At 39.3% G+C, this 22,891-nt stretch overlaps 1 protein-coding gene across 4 annotated transcripts; it reads left to right on the forward strand.

Annotated features, from left to right (window-relative positions):
* The first annotated feature begins 1,551 nt into the window (after positions 1-1,551).
* LOC121299358 (membrane progestin receptor gamma-B-like) lies at positions 1,552-20,086 on the forward strand. 4 transcript variants are annotated; one of them, XM_041227074.1, is made up of 9 exons: positions 1,552-1,615; positions 9,787-10,015; positions 10,485-10,612; positions 13,295-13,500; positions 13,858-13,984; positions 14,678-14,722; positions 16,695-16,791; positions 17,066-17,210; positions 18,544-20,086. In XM_041227074.1, exons 2-9 carry the CDS (start codon positions 9,965-9,967, stop codon positions 18,819-18,821), a joined length of 1,077 nt encoding a protein of 358 aa, XP_041083008.1. In that variant the 5' UTR covers positions 1,552-1,615; positions 9,787-9,964; the 3' UTR covers positions 18,822-20,086. The 4 variants fall into 4 exon arrangements, with proteins under 4 accessions (XP_041083008.1, XP_041083006.1, XP_041083009.1 ...); XM_041227072.1 differs by lacking the exon at positions 1,552-1,615 and adding an exon at positions 3,703-3,893; XM_041227073.1 differs by lacking the exon at positions 1,552-1,615 and adding an exon at positions 5,470-5,523.
* Positions 20,087-22,891: the final 2,805 nt, after the last annotated feature.

Below are 22,891 nucleotides of genomic sequence, written 5' to 3' on the forward strand. Positions count from 1 at the left end.
GCTCAGTTTTCTGAACACTTCATTAGATTTAATTTAAAAGCTTTTTGCTAGACGTTTTGTGCAATGTAAAGGTCAGGATCAATTGCGTGGTATAAACTTGACTTTCTCCCCAAAGTGGGAATAAGCAATAACCTAGCGATGCCAACAGATCTGATAAAGCATTCTTCTGACATGGTCAGGAGAAGCTGCACAGATCGATGTTCATAGCTCTTTGAAGAAGACTTCAGTTTATTCAACAGTTCTGGATGATGTACAGTATGCTTGTTTTATTTTGTATCCTTTTTTTCAAAGCAACTAAGGGGAATCCTCTTTTCTGTTGAATATCTCCATGCTTTCCTTGCTTGTTGGTGTTGGCTATTTGGCAAAGCTACTGAAAAAGCAAATCCCAGGCAACTCCATTCAGTGTTGATGCCCATTTTTGTGTTTACAATAGTTTTATTTGAGCAATGTAGCACAAATTATTATGACACACGCAGGGGTGTCTCAGTGTTAAAACTCACTCGTCCCAAGGGAGCACATTTGCAATGCCTGACCCGGTTTCTGCCTAATCAGAGCTGAGCTGCTTAATGTGCATTCATTATTGATCACCCAGCCAGTCTATTTAAACGGGCACGGAACAAGCTGGACAAATCAGACCGACCCTGGGAACCTCTCTTGCTCTCTACAGCATGGCGTGTCACAGTGTGTGTGCTTGCTTGTGATTGCGTCTCTGCTCTACCTGTGCGTCGCCTGTGCATATCTGTTTTTCTTCTCCCCTTGCTTTTATCTTTTGGAAATACCCGAATTGCGACAACTGATTTTCCTCTGCAGAAACATTAAGTAAAGCACGGCCTATAAATGAATACCTTGGAGTTAACAAGCATAAGTGTCTTAGTAATAATTTATTATTAGTGCATGTTTTTTTTTTTTTTCCCCCACATACTTCTATATTTTGTGGTAGCAGCAGCGACCTTCTCAATTATAAACTAAAAGAAAAACTGATTGGGGTAACACGTGACGCTGAGGGTGTATGACATTGCAAATCCATGCTAAATTTATCAGTAATCTCAGAAAAGCAATAGAAAGGGGAGACTTTCTTCCTCCAGAGCATAAAGCATTATGAACATGTTGCTGGTAAATTCTTTATACAGTAGGTCTGAAATGCCAGTGTTTCCTTTTGTAGGGCCTGTATGGGCTGTTTCTCTTTTTGCCTGTTAAACGATAAAGAATGCCACACTCAACTGCACTGTAAAGGTGATAGAATTAGTTTTTTATTGAATACTTTGTCATAGTGTACTTTTAAAACTTGGCTATAGTGTTAATTCCACTGCGGCAGTCTAAACTGCCATGCGAGTCAAGGAAGCACAGCGCTAACAATCCTCTGGATATTTTGGTCACAGTGTGTTGACAGCACCAGATTCCATCCACCGTCTCTGCAGCCAGAAATTTGTTTTTTGTAACACACTGCCACCTTGTGGTACTTGCCTTTCACTGACAGGGAAGATGGCACACGTTCATGTAATGAACTCCAATGTTAAGCTGTAATGCGCTGAACCCACTCCCTCCTGTGAGCGTGTTTCCTCCCTCGTACTGCACGCAGAGAACAGAGGAGCAGTACAGAGTGCAACAAAGAGAGGTAGGTGGAAGTAACTGTGTTCAGAAGCCAGTGAAGGGTAGATGTGCCTGAAATTAACCTGCCTAGTTATACATTAGCAATACAAAAGGATCCTGGAGATTTCACAAAAAACTGGAGGATTGCTGCAACTTCTAAGCGTCTGTTTTGGGACAATGTGCTGTGCCTTCAGCACCCAATACCAACCTTTACTCGCACATACAGTATTTAAACAGATACTTCATTCGTCTACCTTTTCACAAGAATTAATTTCTTGCTGATTCGATACCCTATTAAGTGTTGTTTTATTTGCTGATTCACCTTACATCATTATTTTCCATGCTTGCCAACTATTCCAGCTATATATATATATATAAAACACCATTATTATGAATTATTTGCAACTAGTTTCTTAATATTGTGGTGCCTTGTTTGAAACCTAGGCGTTAAAAGCACTCCTGTGTACCTTAATAGAGCTCTCAGAGTAACTTACCCTTGCAGCGACCTGATAAGAAATATCTGAGCTCGGAGATGGGCGTGTGCCTCTGTATTTGTTAAAGGTGTATTGTTCCAATTCTTCGTGTAAAATTCTCTCTCCCACACAGAAAGCAGCACATGGTTATCATGTATCAGGGCAAGGGATTCGTTTTCACAGTTTATGGTTTTCATGCAGAAATACTTTGAACCGCTGTCTTGGTAAATGCCTAGGAATTACAAGTAACGCGATTTAACTATGTGCTAAATGTATTTATCTGCCTAGTTATCTTTATCTATCTGAAAGCACACTAAGGCAATGGGCAGTGTGTAACTGCACAAGACAATCCTAACAATGGACAGTGTGTAACTGCACATGACAATCTGAAGTATGTACCTGAGATTCCTTGGAAAAGCCTCACACCTCTGTGTATTACGTTATCAGTTAGGAAACGCAAACAAACATTGCTACCGTGTAAAACTCGAGTGAAGCAACAGCAAGCTGCAGTTAGATTCTTGTACCGAGCAGTTGTGTTTGCTAGTTTGCTGTTTACTGTAGTTTGCAAACACAACTCGTCGGGATATATAATGTACCTGCTGCTTGTTGTCGCTGTTTCACTCGAGTTTTACACGGGAACAATGTGCTCTCTGTAACTGCTTAGGAAGCTGCTTGTTCTCTCAGGTTACTGTTGATTATCATAATAGAAAATATGGGAATAGGTGAATATTTTGTTGTGTACTGTACACATTTGACCTTTGTGACATAGTTTTTAAATGTGTTATATTTTTGTTATAATCTGTTCTAACAACAACGTATGATCAATTGGCAACTAGTTTTAGGGCGGTTGCAGTTTTCAGCCATGTACTAAGATCTGAGAGGGTGGTTCCATATCAGAAAATGTTTACATTCATGATTATTCATACCAGGTTTCATGCTTCTGACCCAAAGTACAAGGTTCTGGTAATATCTCTAGTTGAGCGCACCACTGTAAATGGCATCACCAGGGCCTGTATTTAACACATGCATTAATATCATTCAAGTCTGTTTCCCATTACATATTAATGTATTGTGGAATCTTAATGGTAACGCATACATTTGCAATGTGCACTGTAACTAATTATTACTGCAATCCTATATAAAGCAGCATTTCTGATCAGTGCTGTTCAAAGTGCTAAGTGAATGTTGCATGGATTTTCAGCTGTATTTTAGTCTCTACAGCAAGATGATGGAGGATGCAAACAAACTGGAATGACAACAGGGTCTTGTTACGTAGAGTGCACAGAAGGCTACGGAACACAGCGGTAAACACAGACCAATTGATTATATTGTAGTATTAAAAAAAAAAAATTCCCACTTCAGCTTCACTAGTGATACTTCACTACATGCATTCTAATAACCCCACCAGGACGAATAGCTAATAATGCAAGTATGTGTACAGTGTTTCAGTTTATTTTTTGTCTTCTTGTGGGCTATAAATTAATTCGTGTTTAGATAGCTAGACAGATAGATATTGCAACGCCTTACCTTGGGCAAAGATGGGCTCGTCTGCGGGAGGAGCGCACACCTACTTCCAGATAAGTGTCTCTAGGTAACCGGTCATGCGAGCCGAGCTTTCTTCTCCAATCAGAGCAGCGCTTTGGTAGGCAGACAGGTGAGCCCGGGCAATGCCGGGTGCGCTGCGCTGTCAGTCAGTTAGCCGGAGAGCTGCCAGGGCAAGTGAATCAAACAGTGTGCAAAAACCTCGGCACCCAGTACATGCTGCTATAGAAGACTGGAGGATCTCTGTTGTACTGGATCAAAATATATACACACATATACATACCACGGGTAAGAAAACAAAACAATGCCGTATTCTCTGCAGTTACAATGTTACATGCTTTATCCACAGTGCTGTCGTTGTTGCAGGGGTCGCGTCATTCAGGTCAGTTGAATCAAACATTTCAGTTATTTACTCAAGATCTGGCTGCTCCAAATCATTGTGCTCCGAGAGATTTCTGCACGCTGCAGTTCTGGATGCGTGTAATTCAATGAGGCAGCAAGGTGCGTTTGAGTGAGCGTATTGACTGTTTTGATATAGCATTCGTGGGATTCTGAGAGGCCAATGTGGTAATTCATTTTACTTATTGGTTTTCATTCCCTATTGCTTTTAACTGTGTCCGAAGAAGACTTTGTTAAAAAATAAAGACTTAATGAAATATCTAACATTTACAGTAACTAAATACGTACAGTGTAATTCACCATGTAACGCTGTGCTGACACGCATAGCACCTCGGCAGGTCTATATAGACTCTCGTGTTTAGGTAAGCGCACCGTTGCTATAGAGTACAATGATGCGCGTCTACACAGAATACAGTCTCTCAAATAGTTTCTTAAGTTTAATACCGATTTTGTGATTTTTAGTTTTACAAGTAGTTTTAATATACTGTATGTATAACTAAGGTCGCTTCCTTGTTAAAATCCCATGTTGGAGGTGTCAGCCGCCCCAGCTCTGTTTACTGTAAACCAGCGCTGCTGTAAATAGAAATAATAAAAGGAGCCCAGCTGTTTACACGGTACCATTATTTCATACTGGGCTGAGTAATAACACAAGAACAATGCACAGCGTTGTGTTATGCAAACTTCTAGCTCTGGGGCAGAAAAATAAATAAACCAAAAAAAACCCTCGAATTTCATCAGTGTCTGCAGACTGAACATGTTTGTTGTACGTGTGCAGGTGTAAAAAATATGATCCAGCTTTTACTTTTTTAGCACGCCTTTAACATGCTTAAAGGGAGTTATGGTAGCCAGTGTTATATGATATGTTAGCAGTCATGGTGAGGCCCCTGTATTCATACAAAGCATTTGGGAAATTCTTTTATAGGACAAATCAATAGGGAAGACTTGTACTTTAGCATTGATTTGGAAAATACAGTTCACTTTGATACATAAGTGTGCAGAAGGAATCACTGAATCCTGCACCCTGCTTTGAACTTGTATGGTTAGAATATTGTGAAGTGCTGTTTCATCTGCAGGGGGTATCTGGAAGCAATGCACCTGCCTGTGTTTTACACTGTCACTGTGTTTCTGGTCAGGCTCGTTCTGAAGGAGTTGCACATCCACCCAGCTCACTATAGTTACTATTGCATGTGTAAACTGGATCTACAGGTTTTGCCGAGTCATATCGGAAACACACAGCAAAGTTCATTGCCGGTCCCTCTGCAGTCAGGGTCTGCTGCTGCAGAGACTGAAAGCGGCACTAATCCCAGTCCTGCAGTTAACTGTCGGAGGCTTGGAAAGGTGGGCAGGACTTTGCACTGTATATCATTATAGTATTAGAATATATAATAGCCTGATGCTTTCACCTTCATGGTCAAGGAGTGGTAGTAGAACTGTTATACACAGCTTGTGTTACAACAACGTTTATCAGAAGACCCACACCAGAACGAAAAGCCGGTTCTGGTTCAGTTCTGCAATACAGGTTAGTTGTAACAGGCAAGTGGACCATCTCCATCCGAAATGCACGCTCCATCCAATGGCAGTGCGGGGATTGCTGTATTATTGATTCAAGTAATGTCAATACGATGTTTAATAAATTACCACTAGAAACGGAAAGTGCAACTTCACAATTACTTATGATAGGAAAATCAGCAGTGTGCGTGTGAATGTTACGATCAAGCAAGCAAAACAAACTGCCATTACTGTTCAATGCTAAAATAGACATTTTATACAGAGCTGTTCTATTGGAAACTGTACAACCTGCGCATGAGGGAATGAACTAAACACACTGGATGATGTGATTTAGGTGGGTTTGTTTGTTCACTCTTTCAGAGTTTTTGTTTTCCGTACATCATGTGAATATTTTCCCCAGCCACACCCAGTTAACGTCTCTATTGAGTACTCAAAAAGTACAAAAGGTGACATTAAAGAATTTGAAAAATAATCTAGAATAAGGAAAACTCATGTGAAAGGAGCTTGAAGCTATTCATTATTTAAAGACTGGAGTAAAGGTTTTTAAAACATCCTCCAAAATATCCAAAGCCCACAGAGCGATGGTAAAAGTAAATTCAGAAATAAACAAGGCAGACTCTGGTAAATGCATAGTATAACCATGGGAAAGGCATGGGAAATCTGCAAAATTACAGTGTCAATTTACTATGGTAAACTTTCATAAGGGTGAGCACCAGCAAGCCAATTTCTTTTAATCTTTGATCCGTATCTCTTTATTGAAATCTTTTGAAAACAGCCAAAAATTTTCAGCAATGCCTTAATCACATAATCTAATATTAAACATTAGGTGACAAGACACAGTGTTGAACATTGTCTGGGGACAGTCGATGTAAAGCAGTCACATTTGGTTATGCAAATACCGTTACTGATATGTCTAAGAAAGAATCCGCTTTCTCAGGAAACATTTAAAGAAATTGGTTTTATAATTTTTCTTGATGAAAATGACACTGAAAAATCTACTGATAAACTGTAGACGTTTAGGTACTATACACTACCTGGATCTTCCTTGCATACAGTATTTGCGTTGGGGGAAACCATGCCATTATACAAGAATGTGCTGCTGTATCACAGCATTTAAACCATAGAAACCAGTGATTAGGATGCAGAACGATTGTTTGGATACACTTCAAAATCCAGGTGCATTAACAACATGTAGTTACACTGGATTTGCAGTTTGTTAGTATTTGCAGCATGCACTTTGCACACAAGTGTGTGACTGTAAGGATGGAACTCCGTACGTTAACAACATGCATTTAACAAAGCTATAGTCTCCATAATATCATTTTGTTGTAAGTTCTTGCATATGTAATAAATGTAAGGCATACAGTACAGTGTACTGTAGCTACAGTGATGTAAACTGCCAGAACCCTCAGTTTTATATCAGCTGATGCAAGTTTGCAGTTTGAAATTGAAGTGCTTCCTGCACAAGCTCCTCTTCTCTTATTGAAAATGAGAGAAGTTGTTAAGGATGTTAACCGGTGGTACAAATTAGAGCATTACAATTGAATTCCCTGGAGGCAATGTTTTGTTTTTGCAAAAACAAAAACAAGCTAAATGCAAAAGAGCTGTGTGGCAGGCTGGCGAGTGGATAGAGGCCCAGAGACAGACTGCAGTTCAAAAAAATAACTATTTTATTATAAATAAACAAAAATAAAGTGCACAAGGGCAAAATAACAGATACTCAAACACAAATAAAGCAGAAACAAAACTCACAAAAATAAAGTTTCCAGGCTGGGCAATGCCTTCACTGGATTTAGAAAATTCAAAAACCACAAAACAAACACCAACCTGCTTCCTCAGCTCCCTCTCCCCAAATGAGAAGCAGAGGCCTCCTTTTATATCAGGTGGCTGGGCGCTGATTGATCGTTAATCAACCTAATCAACTAATCAACCCCAGCCACCTGAACATAATAAACCCAGGCAGGTAGGGGAAGTTAACCCCATCCCTGCCAATTTCTAAAGAGCAGAGCTTTGCTCTGCCACAAGCTGGTTGCAGGTTTCTCAGTGTGAGCAGATGCTTGGTGGAGAACCTGCCAGAATTCTAGCTTTTGTTTTGGCGAGTTTAACATCTTCTAAACAGTAATTGGCTGATTGTTAAGACATTGAAGAAATTGGATGAAAAAGCATGTTAGATTATTAACTTACTGCAATCAAATACAGCCCATTAGCAACAGAGGTGACACTGGGGAAAATAAGGTGTAGTAAAGCATAGCCACTGCTGGTAAGGTACGGTCAACTATCTTAAAACAAATATGATAAATACATGGTAAAAGTGCTCATTCATCTTGATGGGTAAAAAGCTAAACAGCCAAAGCATTTTTTTTTACTGTTATCATTACAATGTGTGGCTGATTAACAAGTTTAACAGGCACGTTGCTGTCGAGATAAACAACGAACAAACAAAAAAAAAAAAGAAACAAAGCACTGCTTCTTGCCAGCATGGAAAGGACTCTGAACACAGAGCTAAGGCAAGACAGGTGCGCTGCATCATAGCTTTAGAGTGATTGCAGCTTGAAATGTTGTTAACATTAAGAAATGTGCTGCGACAGGTAGCAGATGGAGGGAGAGTGACTGTGTTGCACCTTAATATAAATGTGTGCAGACTGATCAGTTTATTCTCTGTGGAACATTTCAGCAGGACTGCAGCCCCTACTGGATGCTATAGTCATGCGTTCCAGTGCAGCTCATCAACTTGACTGTGTTCCTTGTTTTCAGATATTTTCATCACCAATGAGGGAAGCCATTTAAACAGTATATCTGAAGACGTGATACTTTATTTATGTTCAGACAACCAGGTCTGAGACTACTGGGTTGAATCTGTTCACCCTTGCAGTAGGAAAACAAAGTAGGGAATGCATGTGCGTCAGATTCAAGCATTTATATAATTGATGTTGTGAAATGAGTATCTAGGAGTGGTCTCTACAGTAATGGGAAGTACACAGGTTATTTGATTTGTAATTAGTCAGGTGATATTTAAAACCTGTTTGACTCATTCAATCTCCACAATCCCTTGAACTCACAGCACAGAACAACCAGCATTCATTAAAAAAATAATGTTTGGAAGTTTGCTTTTCATTTAAGCTACAGCTTGTGCATAATCTGTTTAGAGACCGTGTAACAATAATTGTTTTCCAACCTTTTTTTCTGCATTAAATTGTCATGATTTCTGGGATGCTGTCCTTCTGATTTCTGAATTTTCCAATTCAGCAAAATAATCTTTTGCTTTTATTCTTCTCCAAAATATCACACCTGAAATAGATTTTACATTTTGCAGTCATTTAAACTGCGTAGCCCAAATTCTCAGTATTTAGGTTTTCAGAAAGGAGAGGTCCACTTAGTAGTAGAAAATAACAATTTCTTGATTGCGAAAGATATTCCTGATGGACACATGAACAATTGGCAAACAGTTATTCCTGACATGAACATAATTGAAGACAGATATATAATACATTCACATTTTAATTTGACTCATGGCCTTATCCATTGAAGCTTGCTAGCCTCCCCTATGCTGGCCGAGCAAAGATGAATGCAATACAGTGATTAAGAATGACTCGGCCAGCAGGCAGGACAAGTGGCACTTGGGGCCACCTTCCCCCTAGACAAGGCACGCTGCAGGGTGGAGGCAGGGAGGAGGAGGACCAAACAAAGAAACAACGGGTTTGTGGGCAGAGACCTATTTGACTGGTTAAACTGGTAACATATGAGATTGATGGGTGGAGTCTCCTTTCAGAAAGACATTAAGTTTCCAATTCTTTACGCTGTGTTAGCGAGTCAATTATTTTGTATCTGCTTTGCATCATACAGTAATGCCTGTTTTTCTAGTTTTAGCCTCTGTAGGTAAATGACATCTGTTGTCAAGGAAGTATGCATCTTGAGCTAAAAATACAGAGAATTCAGTTCACCACAGGTGCCGCTGAAAGGTGGTCCTCTTCATTCCAGGCTCCATCGAACTGATTAACGTGCTTTTGGGACATTTCCTCTTCAGCCTGAGCACACAAAAAAATAACCTAAGGCACGGTGGGAACACATAGTGGGTCCAATCAACAACACTAAGGACAGTCTTAAGCAATGTTTTGTTAGGGGCGTGTTATATTGTTGATGAATTAAAATAAGGTACTTTGCACTTTGCAGAAGTCAGGGTTATCTGCAGGGTTTGCTTCTCTCGATTGCCTGTGTTGCTATAGCTTCAGCACTCAGGAGATGTACAGTAATCCCTGTTTCTTCCTTGGCACAGCTGCCCTGGAGAGGAGTCGCGGGTGACAGATCGCAGAGTGAGCAGAGGGAGGACTGGGAGTGGTAATGCTTGGATGAGGTCAGTGAGAGCAGCAGCAGCTTCCCACACAGCCTGCCTGCCTGCCTGAGAAGCAGAGCCACTCGCACTGTGAAACATAGAGGAACCGCACCTCTTAGCCATGCTGAGCCTGAAGCTTCCCCGGCTCTTCACTATCAATCAAGTGCCAAAAGTAAGTACCTCAACCCTTCAGTGCGGTCCATTATGCACAGCAATAGCATCCCTTATAAAAGTCTACTATAATAAAAGCATTGTAAAGACTAACGAGGTACGCTAAAGCATATTTATAAAGATGGCAAACCAGGGTAAACTATGGTAAATGCACAGTATATAACCACAGGAAAAGCATGGGAAAACTGCAGAAATACAGTGCAAAAAGATCATGGTTAACTTTCATAAGGTATCAGGCACAACAATGGTATAAATCCACATTGTCCGCATATAAGTGCAATTAGGATAAGAATCATTTTTAAACCAGCAAGTGATCAGCAAGTGATCAGAAAGTAACTGCTACATGAAGAATATGGCTTTAAATGCATGTGGCAGAATGGATTGAAATGAATCCAGGGTAAGGGACTACGGTTATTGAGAGACTTTGACATTATATACTTTATCTCTTTCAATGCTCTTGTGTTGTGCAGGTGTATCATGAAGACAGCATTATCTTTGGGTATCGTCACCCAAGGAGCTCAGCCAAAGACTGCATCATCAGTGTCTTCCAGCTGACCAATGAAACACTGAATATCTGGACACACTTTCTGCCTACCTGGTACGGTTTTGTCAGTTGTTTAATTTAGCGTGATAGAAGGAGGATACTGAAATGATACAGAAGACTATCTGTCTGCAGCTTGTACTTAAACACATTTTGCTGCTGATACTGAAACACAGTGCTTGGCTCTATATAGTTCCGGCACAGCAGTTTTGCATGAGGGTTTCCTAGGGGTCCAGCAAAGTGTCTTGGTTAAGTTGCAATAACTTTTCAATGCTATGATGCAGAGTCTCTGATGTGAGTTTTGAGATCTTCCACTTTGCACAAGAGCAAGAAAAAACAATGTCATCATTGGAGAACACTGGCTTTGAAACCCAAGCCTTGACCTGCCTTGTGGCTGTAAAAAATGTATTTATTCATAACCGGTTTAGATAGACAAAGCAATGGCTTGCTCCTTTAAAGGGTTTGGGGGCTCAGTATCACTGTAATTTCCACAAAATGCACATTTTATAACTGATCCACCCTGCTTGCACCCCACCGCCATCATCTTAATTCAGAACATGGTTTTAATCTGGAGTGTCAGACTGGTGGCAGAATTGGAAACTTTATATTATTCTCTTTATTTTTTTTAATGCTGTTTTTCTGCTATGTGTACAGATGGTTTGCACATCATATTTCAGACCTTCTGCGGCTTCCAGGTTGTTTTATACAGTAATAAACGCAATTCTAACAGATAAGTACGTTTCAAGCAGTGACATATGGTGAGAGAAATTAAAACACGGTTAATTTGTAAACGAACCAAACCAAGTTCATTTGGCTGTCTAGATGGTGGGAAAGCTTAAGCAACAGTGTGATTGGAAGTAAACTCAAGTCAGTAAAATGTGTTCGCTTGACCTTTCTTCTTTTCAAGTGGGGCTGTTTTCTCAAATCAAAAAAGTGTTCAATTATTAGATCCAGTTGTCTTGGATACAAACGGAACTGCACTGTAAGGTGCACTTGTATGTGACTTAAATGTGACTTTCCTTTCATAACCACAGACCAAGGAAACAGTGTTATCGTAAATGATTAATATTGGGAATATTGGAATTCCACCCACATGCTTAAGCAAAGATTAAACTTTGACACAGGTGAACTTGACAGTCACTGAAGTCATAAAACTCTGTTTTGTTTAGCAAAGAGGGTACATATTCTTGATACCTGACATTCAGACAGAAGGGTTATGCTGAATAAACTGTTAATGATTAGCCCACATAAATCCAATCCACTTTCCCCTTGTTTTGATCTGTTTAGGATTCCTGGAAAGTGAGCTAGCTCTCATTATGATTAAACAGTGAACACATCTCTCCTGCTAAACGTTAACACTCCTCCTAGTGCCATTACCCCTCTATTTGGAGACTCTGCGTTTTCAAATAGTTACAGTACCAGTGACTTTGCCATTGTCATTGTAGATCACTGTGAAGTTCAGATTAAAACACAAAGGGTCTATAGTATGGGGATGTTGCCTACTATGGAAGCTGTTTCACCTCTATTGGGTATAGGGTACATTTTCAGAAAATAATACAGAATCGCGTGTATGTCCTATTTTGCTAATTTTAAGGACAAAGCAATTTTTGGACAAAGCAAAGCAGCGAGTACATTACCCTGGAATGTGGATCTGCAACTAGTTAAAATATTACAAAACTAATCCAGCTTGTAAAACCCTATGAAGCATACCTGTTTCCTTTGTCATGCAGCCTCTGTGCTTTGTTTTGTAAGCTGTTCTCTGTGGTGCATTTTTGAAGTCTTCAGGGGAAATCCTTATTCGAGTAAGAGACACACTCCCGAGGAGGGCTTTGGGCTGCATTGTTGTTTTCATCGTTAATGCAGGGTCTATACGATAAACGTTTCTTAATTAGTTTACAGCTTTCACAGTAAACATCAGGCTGGGTTTTCAGAGCTGTGTATTCCCATTCGTCATTAGGAATTTCTGTTCATAAACAATAAAAACACTCTGTGAACGCACCGAAACCGACAACTCATTCAATCTCTCCCACGTTTGCCCATGTAACAAAACATTCATTGAGGGACCCGCAAGGAATGTATCTCTGTCTATCTATCTATCTATCTATCTATCTATCTATCTATCTATCTATCTATCTATCTATCTATCTAATGATTTTTGTTACATAGGCAAATGTTGGAGATATTGAATATACTCTCAATGGCTTGCAGTGGCAAACCTTTACTGTAATCCAAAAGAGATGAAACAAACAATGATGATATTTGTTGTGGGGTGTAAGGTTTTTACAGCTGTTTGGGACCTATAGCTGTTTATTGCAATTCATTACGATACAGCATCTCTCTCTCTCAGTACTGTGTGTATCATTCCCTCTGCTGCGATCCTTGATTATCTGAGAGTTGGCAAGTCATTAACTGACCAAACCAGAACTCAAAGCCGCATCCTGAATCTGGATAACGATATGCAAAGCATTGCACAATACAGTCAGTTGTCAGACAGCGATTGCGATTTTGACTGTGATATGCTGAACTCCTCATCCAGATGTAGAGGGAGTATATGCAATGAAGTTTGGGTTCACATGTCTTTTCATATAGACTCTGAAAACAATGAAACCTGACCACACTAAAGCGTAGTGTCTCACATGGTGTAGCACTTTTATAGCAGACACACATTATTATCTCCACTTCAACTTTATATGTTAGCACAATGGGCTCTATTCACAAAGCTATAATTTCTTCTGCCAGGTACTTCCTGTGGAATCTGCTGGCCCTGTTGTACACGCTGGACGTGTGGAACGACGCCTTCTCCTGGCCGTTGATTGCATTCCTGGTCTCCTGCTGCATCTACCCCTTCACCTCCAGCTGTGCGCACACCTTCAACACCATGTCTCCTCGAGCCAGGCATGTCTGCTTCTTCTTCGACTACGGAGCGCTCAGCCTCTACAGTTTAGGTGAGGGTTGCACGATGAAACCAAGTGGTCTCAGTGTGGCTGTCTCCTTGAATTAAAACCAGCTGTGAGATACGTGAAAAAACACACACATGGCTCGCAAAACCAGAAATGATATCCTGGGCCCTGGTCACAAACTTTACTTTACTTGATCAGTTTTGGTATCAATAAAACATTTATTGGGTGTGTCCAAAGTGTGTAGGAAGCTTGTTCTTATGTGTTCAGTGCACACACATACATGGTAGAGCATGGTAAATATATGTTATAAGCATGGGAAAAAGCAGAGTAGACAAACATAACAGAAAAAACAACAATAAAAAAGCCTTGAAATCGTTAATAACCTTTATTTCTCCCGTGCAGGTTCTGCCATTTCCTACTCTGCGTACGTTATCCCAGATCAGTGGATAAACAGCTCCTTCCACCATTGCTACGTGCCGATCGCAGTGTTTAACACCATCGTTTGCACCGGGCTCGCCTGCTTCTCCAGGTACAGGCCTCGCTCATTGCCATGCTCTTCAACATTGTTTAGTTGTACCTATGAGAGTAAACAATCTGGTCTCCAAGGTAGTCCTTGGGAGTGTAAAGCAATAGCTCAAAAATAAATAAAATAAATTAAATAATGATACTTATTTTAACTAGGGATGAGCAAAGGTAGAGCACCCTGAACTTCATTCAGATATAGTTGAAGATGGGTAGGAGCTTACTGAGCGACTGTGATGGTGTTCTGTGCACCCTATAGAACTTGATATGGAAGACCAATGGATAGAGCAGTCCCTCACAAGCCTGTTTAATATTGGGAATAAATGGCATCCTTAGCATTTGTTGAGTAACATAGAAAAGCTGTGGTCTCAATATGGATTACTCTACATGGGGGCTATTCTGAACTATTTACATACTCCCTGCTGTAGACAGAGGTGGTCATCATTGCAGAGTCATCCTGTACTGGTCAGCACCAACCTGGCTGCCCATGACAAGAACCTATTGACAGTGCTAATGGCAAGTGTTTCAAATTTCTGTATGAGTTAAAACACATGTGTGACACGACCACATCGTGGTCAATGTGAAAAAAAAAACAAGTAAATTATTTTTTATTATTTGTTTTTTATTTGCCCCGTCTCTTAAATGCTTTGCCTGAATGCTGTCTAACCTCCCATCTCTCCATTCCTCACTGTCCATGAAGGCTTGGTATACCTTTTGTCCATTATAACCATGACGTCGTAGAAAGGTAAAAAAATACAATAAGCGTCCCAGACTGTGTTAATGTGGACTGCCTGCTATGTCTTGTTGGCTACCAAACTATGTGGAGCACAAACTAAACCACGTGTGTATCACGAACCACTGAAATGCTGCACTCCAACCGGGCACGACACGGCCGAGTGTAAAAGATGCCATTGCTAAACTGACCTCTGGTCATCTCAAAATAAAAATGAGACTTTCTAAATGGAAACTGTTCCCCAAATTTCCCTAGAAATGCAATTGCAGGTTAAAAGAAATGCCAAGAGATGGTTTGAAGATGCCAGAATTCAGTTTAGAAAGAAATCTATTGCATTTGTGCAAAACAGTATCAGTAAAAATGTTACATACATGTGGGTTTGTTTTCTTTCGTTATATGCACATGCTGTAGGCTGCATCGTTTGGTAGACCTCAATAATATCTTGGCTGGGTATAAAAGCATGGACCAGTAGAAACAAAATATGGCTTTTGTCTTTAGTCATGACCCTTACCTTGCAGAGAAAAATACAAACCTTAAAAGCAAACAATTTGTAGAAAGGGGTACAATGGTACTGGTGCTGTAAACTCACTTCTAAACTCTTATAATACAGCATTTGACAAACCTAAAAGGCTTATCTGAAGTTAAACATTACTAGAATAATCTAGAGCCAAAACGATACTTACCAGGCAGCTATTGTCCTTGTAAAGAACAACAAATAATCCAGTTACAATTAATAACGGTCTCTGCATGCCATTGGTTATTCCTTTATAAAGTAAAGACCCATGCCAAAATGTTTCTGTCACATTTCATGACATGGTTTGTGATTTGTATTTTGTGATTCTACTAGGCCACAGCAGAGTTCAGTTTCCTAATGAGGCTTTTGTTTTCTTTGGACTCAGCTGCATGAACTCAAGAAAATCATAATGGATTTTGTGATCAAAATGAAAGCGATTAAGATTTTTTTTTTTATTTAATAATGGAAAATAATTTTTGCTTGCAGTTTGTAAAATTAATTACGAATCAAACGCTTATTTGCAAATGTTTACATGTAAAATGTGTGCTTCATTATACATTTGTTTTTGGATCCATCTGCAGTGTGTCTTATTTTAAGGGTGGGACCAGGAAACCCAGATTACACTTTAAATTAAAACTCAAACGTTTTCTAATGTTTATGCGGCCTCATTGTCATGTACGTACACATCAACTTGCAGCACTGCGGTCAAGCAGCTTAAACTCCAGGTACAGAATGAAGCATTAAAAAGCTTTTCATTCAGTTTAAAGAAACATGCCAAGCCATAAACAAACTAAAAAAAAAAAGTTTAATTTATGAATACTTTATAGAACTAGAGTTACATCATGGTTTAGGTTATTCCAGTGCAATAAGCTGTATAGTAAATATTGATTCAAACTAAATACCAAAGCAGATCTTTATTGTGCAGTGAAATACACTATATTACCAGGACTGCATGTGATTCATATTATTACATTTTCTTTTGCATGATGATCATACAAATTATTTACTTTATCAAATGTGTCTATATCTGCAGTAAGAGAACGAAAAAAAAAAAAACCCTAAACCCGGCTTGTTTTAATATCCATGCTGCTGAGTTTGATATTACATTCTGTGATAACACAGCAGGATAATTTTAGGTCAGTTCCTTAAATTATTGAATAGTTTGATGTGTTGCAAATTATACTATATGTAAAGCGACCAAAAAACAAATTGGTTCATTACTGCCTTGTAATCCCTTCATTTATTTTTAATACTGACTTAGCACTGTTCCTAACTCTGAAGGCAATTATATTGCCAGTTTAACTGAGTAAAGGTAATTTCACATTTAATTAGATTGACTCTCTGCATGCATAGAGACATGTACCAGTATTATAAATACACATTTAAAAAAATCTCATAGAGTACTTTCAGCCCTGCAATTGAAGGCTTGTATTGCATGGTATGTGACTGTCATTCCTCACCGTGTTATAGGTTTCCAGAACTGGAAAGACCGAAGCTGAGTAAATCCCTTCGCACGCTGGCCTTCGCATACCCCTACATGTTCGACAACATTCCGCTGTTCTACAGGGTAAGTAGATTGCCTGACATTTAGAGGGGCTTTACTTTTAAAACTGCTATTCTTTATCTGGTCCTGCTGAGTGTAATACCCCTTATACAAGTTTACCATGGTACATCTTTACAGTAAGTTTGTTCTGCATTCCCCAGTCTCACTATGCTTGACCACAGTTAGCAGGGTAGATTTTTAGTACCAACAGTTCCATAATCCCAGAGATGCCTGCTGGCACTGTTAGACTGTGGCATCTCTGTAAGCGCTGCTGCTGCTGCCTCTGTATTCTCTCCAGATATTCCTGTGCTCCGGAGAGGGCTGCACTGACAACGAGACGAACGCCCTGCACTACAGACACACAGCCCTCGCCTTCCTCACCTGCTTCCTCTTCACTATGCACCTCCCCGAGAGACTCGCGCCCGGGAGTTTCGACTTCTTTGGTAGCTATTCTTCAAAAACACTTTCCAGGCTTCTTCCATAGTGTTTTTTTTTTTACTCTTTTCATGCATGGTGACCTCATATGCGGACGGGTAAAACTGTCATGTAGTCTTTATATGGGGCAGATAGAAGGTGAATAAAATGCATGAGAACCTCCTATGAGGATGCCAATGAGAAATGCATGTATTCTCTGCCCAGCGAGTTTCAATATTTCATGCATGAAGGATTAAACTGTGAAGGTTGTATGCATTGAACCATGCCTTTCTGGTGCCATAACCTTCCTTTATCTTTACATGTACCAGTGTCTTTGAATCAGAAGCCAGTACCGGTTGTTTAAGATGCAGTGCGAATTAAACTGTTTCAGACTGTTTTGGCTTTGTACCTTAAACATTTAATGTATTAACAACAGGCTTTAAAAAAACTAAAGCATCCTTAAACTCAGTACCTGCATTCAGTACTCTACTGCCTATGAATCTATCAGTTTTATATAAGCATGTGCCTGTAATTTCATACATTATCCTTCATCTCCCCCTGGGTGTAACTCATTGGCTGCCATCCAGTCCTTTATTCAGGTAACGCACATGGGTGGCACTGGTATACTCCCAACGGGCATGATCATTCGCTAAATGCAAGAATGCAAACCACAGCTGTTACCACAAAGCTATGTGCTAATGTTCCTAGATATCGGTCCAGTTCAGCTCTCAAATTGTGCTCCCATTGTTCCAGAACTCAAAACAGCAGTATGTACTAGATGTATTAAAATGTTGAACAGAAATCAAATCTCTGCCCTGTCCCTGTCCCTGTAGACAGCTCGCGCTGTTCAGACTGAACTGTGTTTTTAACACATTGCGCAACGGAGGGGCTTGCTATACAGGTCTTAAAGGGGGACATAATATTTTTCAAATTTCTGTTACCTTTAGCTCTCATATTCTCATGAAAGCATCTTAGTCTTTTGTTAAAGGATGCAACAACAATAAGTTTCAGTAATATCAAACTGTGTTTAATTCCTAGAAACGTGCAACAAAAATAAGTCTTATATAAACTTGACTATTTTTACACTGGACATGAACTGGTAATAAAACAGCATTGATAAAGAAATATGGGCAAAACAAAGACAGACAGCTGCAGCTAAGTCGATATTGCTACAATAATGGCATAAAAGACTATGAAGCAGCACATAATAGAGCAATCTAGGTCGCTTATTTATTTTACACCCATGAACAATATTTCCAATGGATTTCTTTTCAGTCGAGGGATTCTATTATACAGAGCACTGTGCAAGAAAAAAAAAAAAAATGTAGTATGTATTTCTTATTGAATGTATTTTTTATACAGGGCACAGTCACCAGCTTTTCCATATCTGTGCAGTTCTTGGCACGCATTTCCAGATGGAAGCTATAATGATGGACAAGACGCTCCGACGTGGCTGGCTCTTGAGCCACGCTCCCGCCACCACTTTCACAGGGACTGTAGCTGCTGTTCTAGCCTGTGTCACATTAAACCTCTGCATTATCCTCGCGTTCTCCTTGGCCACGTGCTGGAAACCAGACTCCTCCAAGAAACTGAGACAAGAAAAGGCCTCTACCACACTATATAATCAAAAAGCTTTATGAATGTCTCTTCCAAGAAAGGGACACACAGCATTTGCACTGCAGGCTCAGGTGCACAAAGGTGCATTGTTGTATTAAGCGCACATTAGAGCAAGCACATGTTGGTATTTTTGGTACTGGACAGTATCTGCCCAAATGGCTTTGTGCCTTACTAATTAATTTGTATTGAACTGTTGCTTTGTTAGGAAAGTGTTTTACATTGGAAAATCACAATCAAGGCATTTATTGAGGTTGTTCTGCTAACCCCCCTACCCAACCCAACCCGCCCCAACCCAACTAGATGCTTTTGCACTTGTTTTTGTATCATCTTTTCCAACTATTTCTAAAGATCATTTTTCTATTACATAATCTTGTATAGTGTCAAGAAAAAAAAAAACCTGATTGTTAGCTAATTGACTGATTAAACCTTCCTCAACTTTATCAATCACTTTTGATGTAGTTGACAGATTTAAATAATAGATTTAAATAATTTACATGTGCAGTACCTTCTATACTGTATGATCTGGTAGAAAGTGAACATCCCACACCCACAGTTACAAGTGAGGATTCTACTACTGCTCTTCTGCTCCTGGCTCAGTTTTAATGCTATTTTCTTACAGAACGTTTTTTTTTTTTTTTTAAATGTCTCTTGGATACAATAAATGACAAACCAAAATATTAATACTAGTGTTTGGTTGTTTATCGGCAGCCGCAAAAGGAATATGTTACTATGCCTTCAATTTGTAATTCTGTAATATTGAAAGACTGCGCACTGGCAAATTGAGAAGGTACTGTGATAATCTTATCTATGAACATGATGTACAGACACACGCCAGGACTTCACCTTTGTAAACTAAATATGACGGGGTTCAATTGTAAATGATGTTTTAAATATTTTGAACTGTGTGAGACTTTAAAAAACAGCAAGCGGGACCACAAATATTCAGATTTTAAATAATAAAATAAGTTAAAGCACCTTGCTTTAGGTCCTGGCAGTGCTCTTTGATCAAGGTGTTTCGCTGGTCATGGACATACATCTTTTGTAACAGGTATACAGGTGGGCTATTCGTCTATATTTTCATTGATGGTGCCATTATATATAGTGACACTTTGATTAAAGGCCACTTTGGTACAAAGGCCAGCCTGCTATATTTTTATTTCAATATTAGGGTCACACATTGCTGGTCCCTTGACTGGCCTTAATATGGAGGTTTTAGTGCACATGGATCCAGATTCTCTGTGGTTTTAGTGCACATGGATCCAGATTCTCTGTGGTTTTAGTGCACATGGTCCAGATTCTCTGTGGTTTTGGTGCACATGGATCCAGATTCTCTGTGGTTTTAGTGCACATGGATCCAGATTCTCTGTGGTTTTAGTGCACATGGATCCAGATTCTCTGTGGTTTTGGTGCATATGGATCCAGACTCTCTGTAGTTTTAGTACACATGGATCCAGATTCTCTCTGGTTTTGGTGCATATGGATCCAAATTCTCTGTAGTTTTAGTACACATGGATCCAGATTCTCTGTGGTTTTGGTGCACATGGATCCAGATTCTCTCTGGTTTTGGTGCACATGGATCCAGATTCTCTCTGGTTTTGGTGCACATGGATCCAGATTCTCTGTGGTTTTGGTGCACATGGATCCAGATTCTCTGTGGTTTTAGTGCACGTGGATCCAAAATCTCTGTGGTTTTGGTGAGGAGCTGCTTTATTAAAAACTGAGGGCATATTTATCATGCTTAACAGAACGGGGAAAATAAAAGTTATCTGTATTGCAGAGCACATGGACTACATAACCAATCACGTGTCTTTTTAAGGTCAGACAAACAAACTAAAAACTGATTTTTTTTTTCTGTCTTAAAAACTGTTTCTGATATGTTATTTTTTTATACTTTATAACTGGAAATTGTTCTGAATTGTCAATAATAATAAATGACAATATTTGTGCCTCAACAAGTCTAATTGCATCTTTTTAAATTTTTTAGAATGTATCACCAAAGTAGTATAATATTCCATAATAGGTTGCTGAATGAATCTTTGACCAGCAGCCCCTGTAGAATAGTAAGCTCATACATAGGTTTGAATTGAATTAAAGCGTATGATACCTCTATAGCTATGCTTATCAATGGCTGTGGTGCAGCCATCATTTTTACTTAATCCAGTCCATAGCATACACACAACAAACAGAATGGATGAAAAGCCCCATGTATGTAGAAAAGCAAGTCTTAAATATTGACAGAGAGCTAGCAGACTTCACATGCTGGAGGGAAGATGGACCGGTACTGAAGATACATGGGAACAATTATCTGTCAATCAGAGCAAACTAGTTAGATTACAGGCCAGCGCTTGTGCATGCTGTTAACTGTAAAAGTGTAGGCTAGCACAGAAATAGTAGAAGGGGTCTGCATTTCAGTCCTTACTGTTCCACAGTACAGCATATTAAGGTGGTTAGGAATGACAGAGCTGTGGAGACCAGTAATGCACTGCAGACCTACAGCTCTTAGCTTGGGATGGCTGTGCCATTTAGTTCCTCAATTAAAAAAGCTATAAAAGTCTTATTCATGATTATGATGATACAAACTGAAACAGGCATGCTTATCTTGGGAGTCATTTTTGCAGTTAATTCCATTTTCTAATCCCAGTAAGGAAATAAATATGTTGTCTATAATACATATTTTGGTTCATTTATAAAATGTAATTGCTTTACAAAGAAAAAAGCATATAAATTGAATTTCTAATAAGCTATTGGTTTTTTCAACCCACCACTATCAATCTGCCAAAGCCAGTTGGAACAGACCACTCAGTTTCTTGAACATATAAATGCATTTGGTGACACACTTTCGGTCGCCACATTTCAAAACTGACTACTTTCTCGTGAATTCAACATAGTATAAAATTTGTATTATTCCAAATGCTTTTTTTTGTAAGGCTGAAGCAAATTCACTGCCATCGTGTGGATATATTATACACTGCAATTACTGTAAATCGAACATCAGCAGGTGTCTCTGTGTCCAAAAACAGAACCATGAAACAGGATACAAAATTCTATCAAGAAGCCCCGTAGCAACCAAAACAAACACATTTTGTTGTGCGTCTGTCTCCATGGAGATGCCGCTTTACATTTGATTCAAATTGACAAGTCATAAAAAACAAACAAACATAAAAACAGGTTCCAGCACAAAGAAATCTACCGTATACTAATATGCCTTATCACGGGAAACCATCTAGACATGCTACTTATTTCATACAGGAAGGAAACTCGTTGACTGCTCGGGGCACCACTGTGGTCACAGGACACAGGCCACCAGCCACAGAAATGCCCCAGCTCCTACTGCGCAGGGTACATCCAAACCTCTTCAGAGAGACGAGTGTTGCGATCTATTTTGTATGAGACTCGCACTCGAAGATGCTGTGCAGACAGAAAGAAGTCTCTGTTATAATCTTACAATTGAAACGGGCAGAGATCACACAGCCTTAACTGCAGCACTAAATAACAATGGTCTGTTAATGAGCCAGGAAACAATCTCCCATGTCTCAAACGGGGGCTGAGTGATACTTGCACCATTGCAAGATTGCAAGTCAGTTCACCGCTTGGTATTCTGTCTCCCACTAAAACAACACTACATTACAAACACCAAAGGGACGCACTTGAAAAAAAACAAAAAAAAACAAAATAAAACGACACACACACACACACACACACACACACACATATATATATATATATATATATATATATATATATATATATATAATAGATATTATATATAATATATATATATTACAGAGGTAAATTCCATAAAAACTAGTGACACCAAACGCCGTTTGCGGCTAGAAGAATATAATATTTTTTAATCAGTGCAAAATTTAATTTTTATTAATTAAAAATATAATATATTATTATTATTATTATTATTATTAATACTGACTAATAATAATAATACTAATAATACTAATAATAATAATAATACATACATATTTAACCTCATTAAAAGCAGCCAACCACCAAGAGCTGCCGAACTGAACTGCCGGTAGTTGTAACGCCCTCCTCCCGCTGATTGGCGAGATTTGAAAAATGACGTGTGTTCCCGAGC

The sequence above is a fragment of the Polyodon spathula genome, chromosome 24 (assembly GCF_017654505.1).
Source record: "Polyodon spathula isolate WHYD16114869_AA chromosome 24, ASM1765450v1, whole genome shotgun sequence".
NCBI classification, from domain to species: domain Eukaryota; kingdom Metazoa; phylum Chordata; class Actinopteri; order Acipenseriformes; family Polyodontidae; genus Polyodon; species Polyodon spathula.

Bases quoted from the DNA above. Each gene is read 5' to 3' on its own strand.
- LOC121299358 (XM_041227074.1), top strand. From the start codon at position 9,965: ATGCTGAGCCTGAAGCTTCCCCGGCTCTTCACTATCAATCAAGTGCCA. The intron at 10,613-13,294 runs GTACGGTTTTGT...TTCTTCTGCCAG, and splicing joins ACACACTTTCTGCCTACCTG to GTACTTCCTGTGGAATCTGC. The intron at 13,501-13,857 runs GTGAGGGTTGCA...TCTCCCGTGCAG, and splicing joins GCTCAGCCTCTACAGTTTAG to GTTCTGCCATTTCCTACTCT.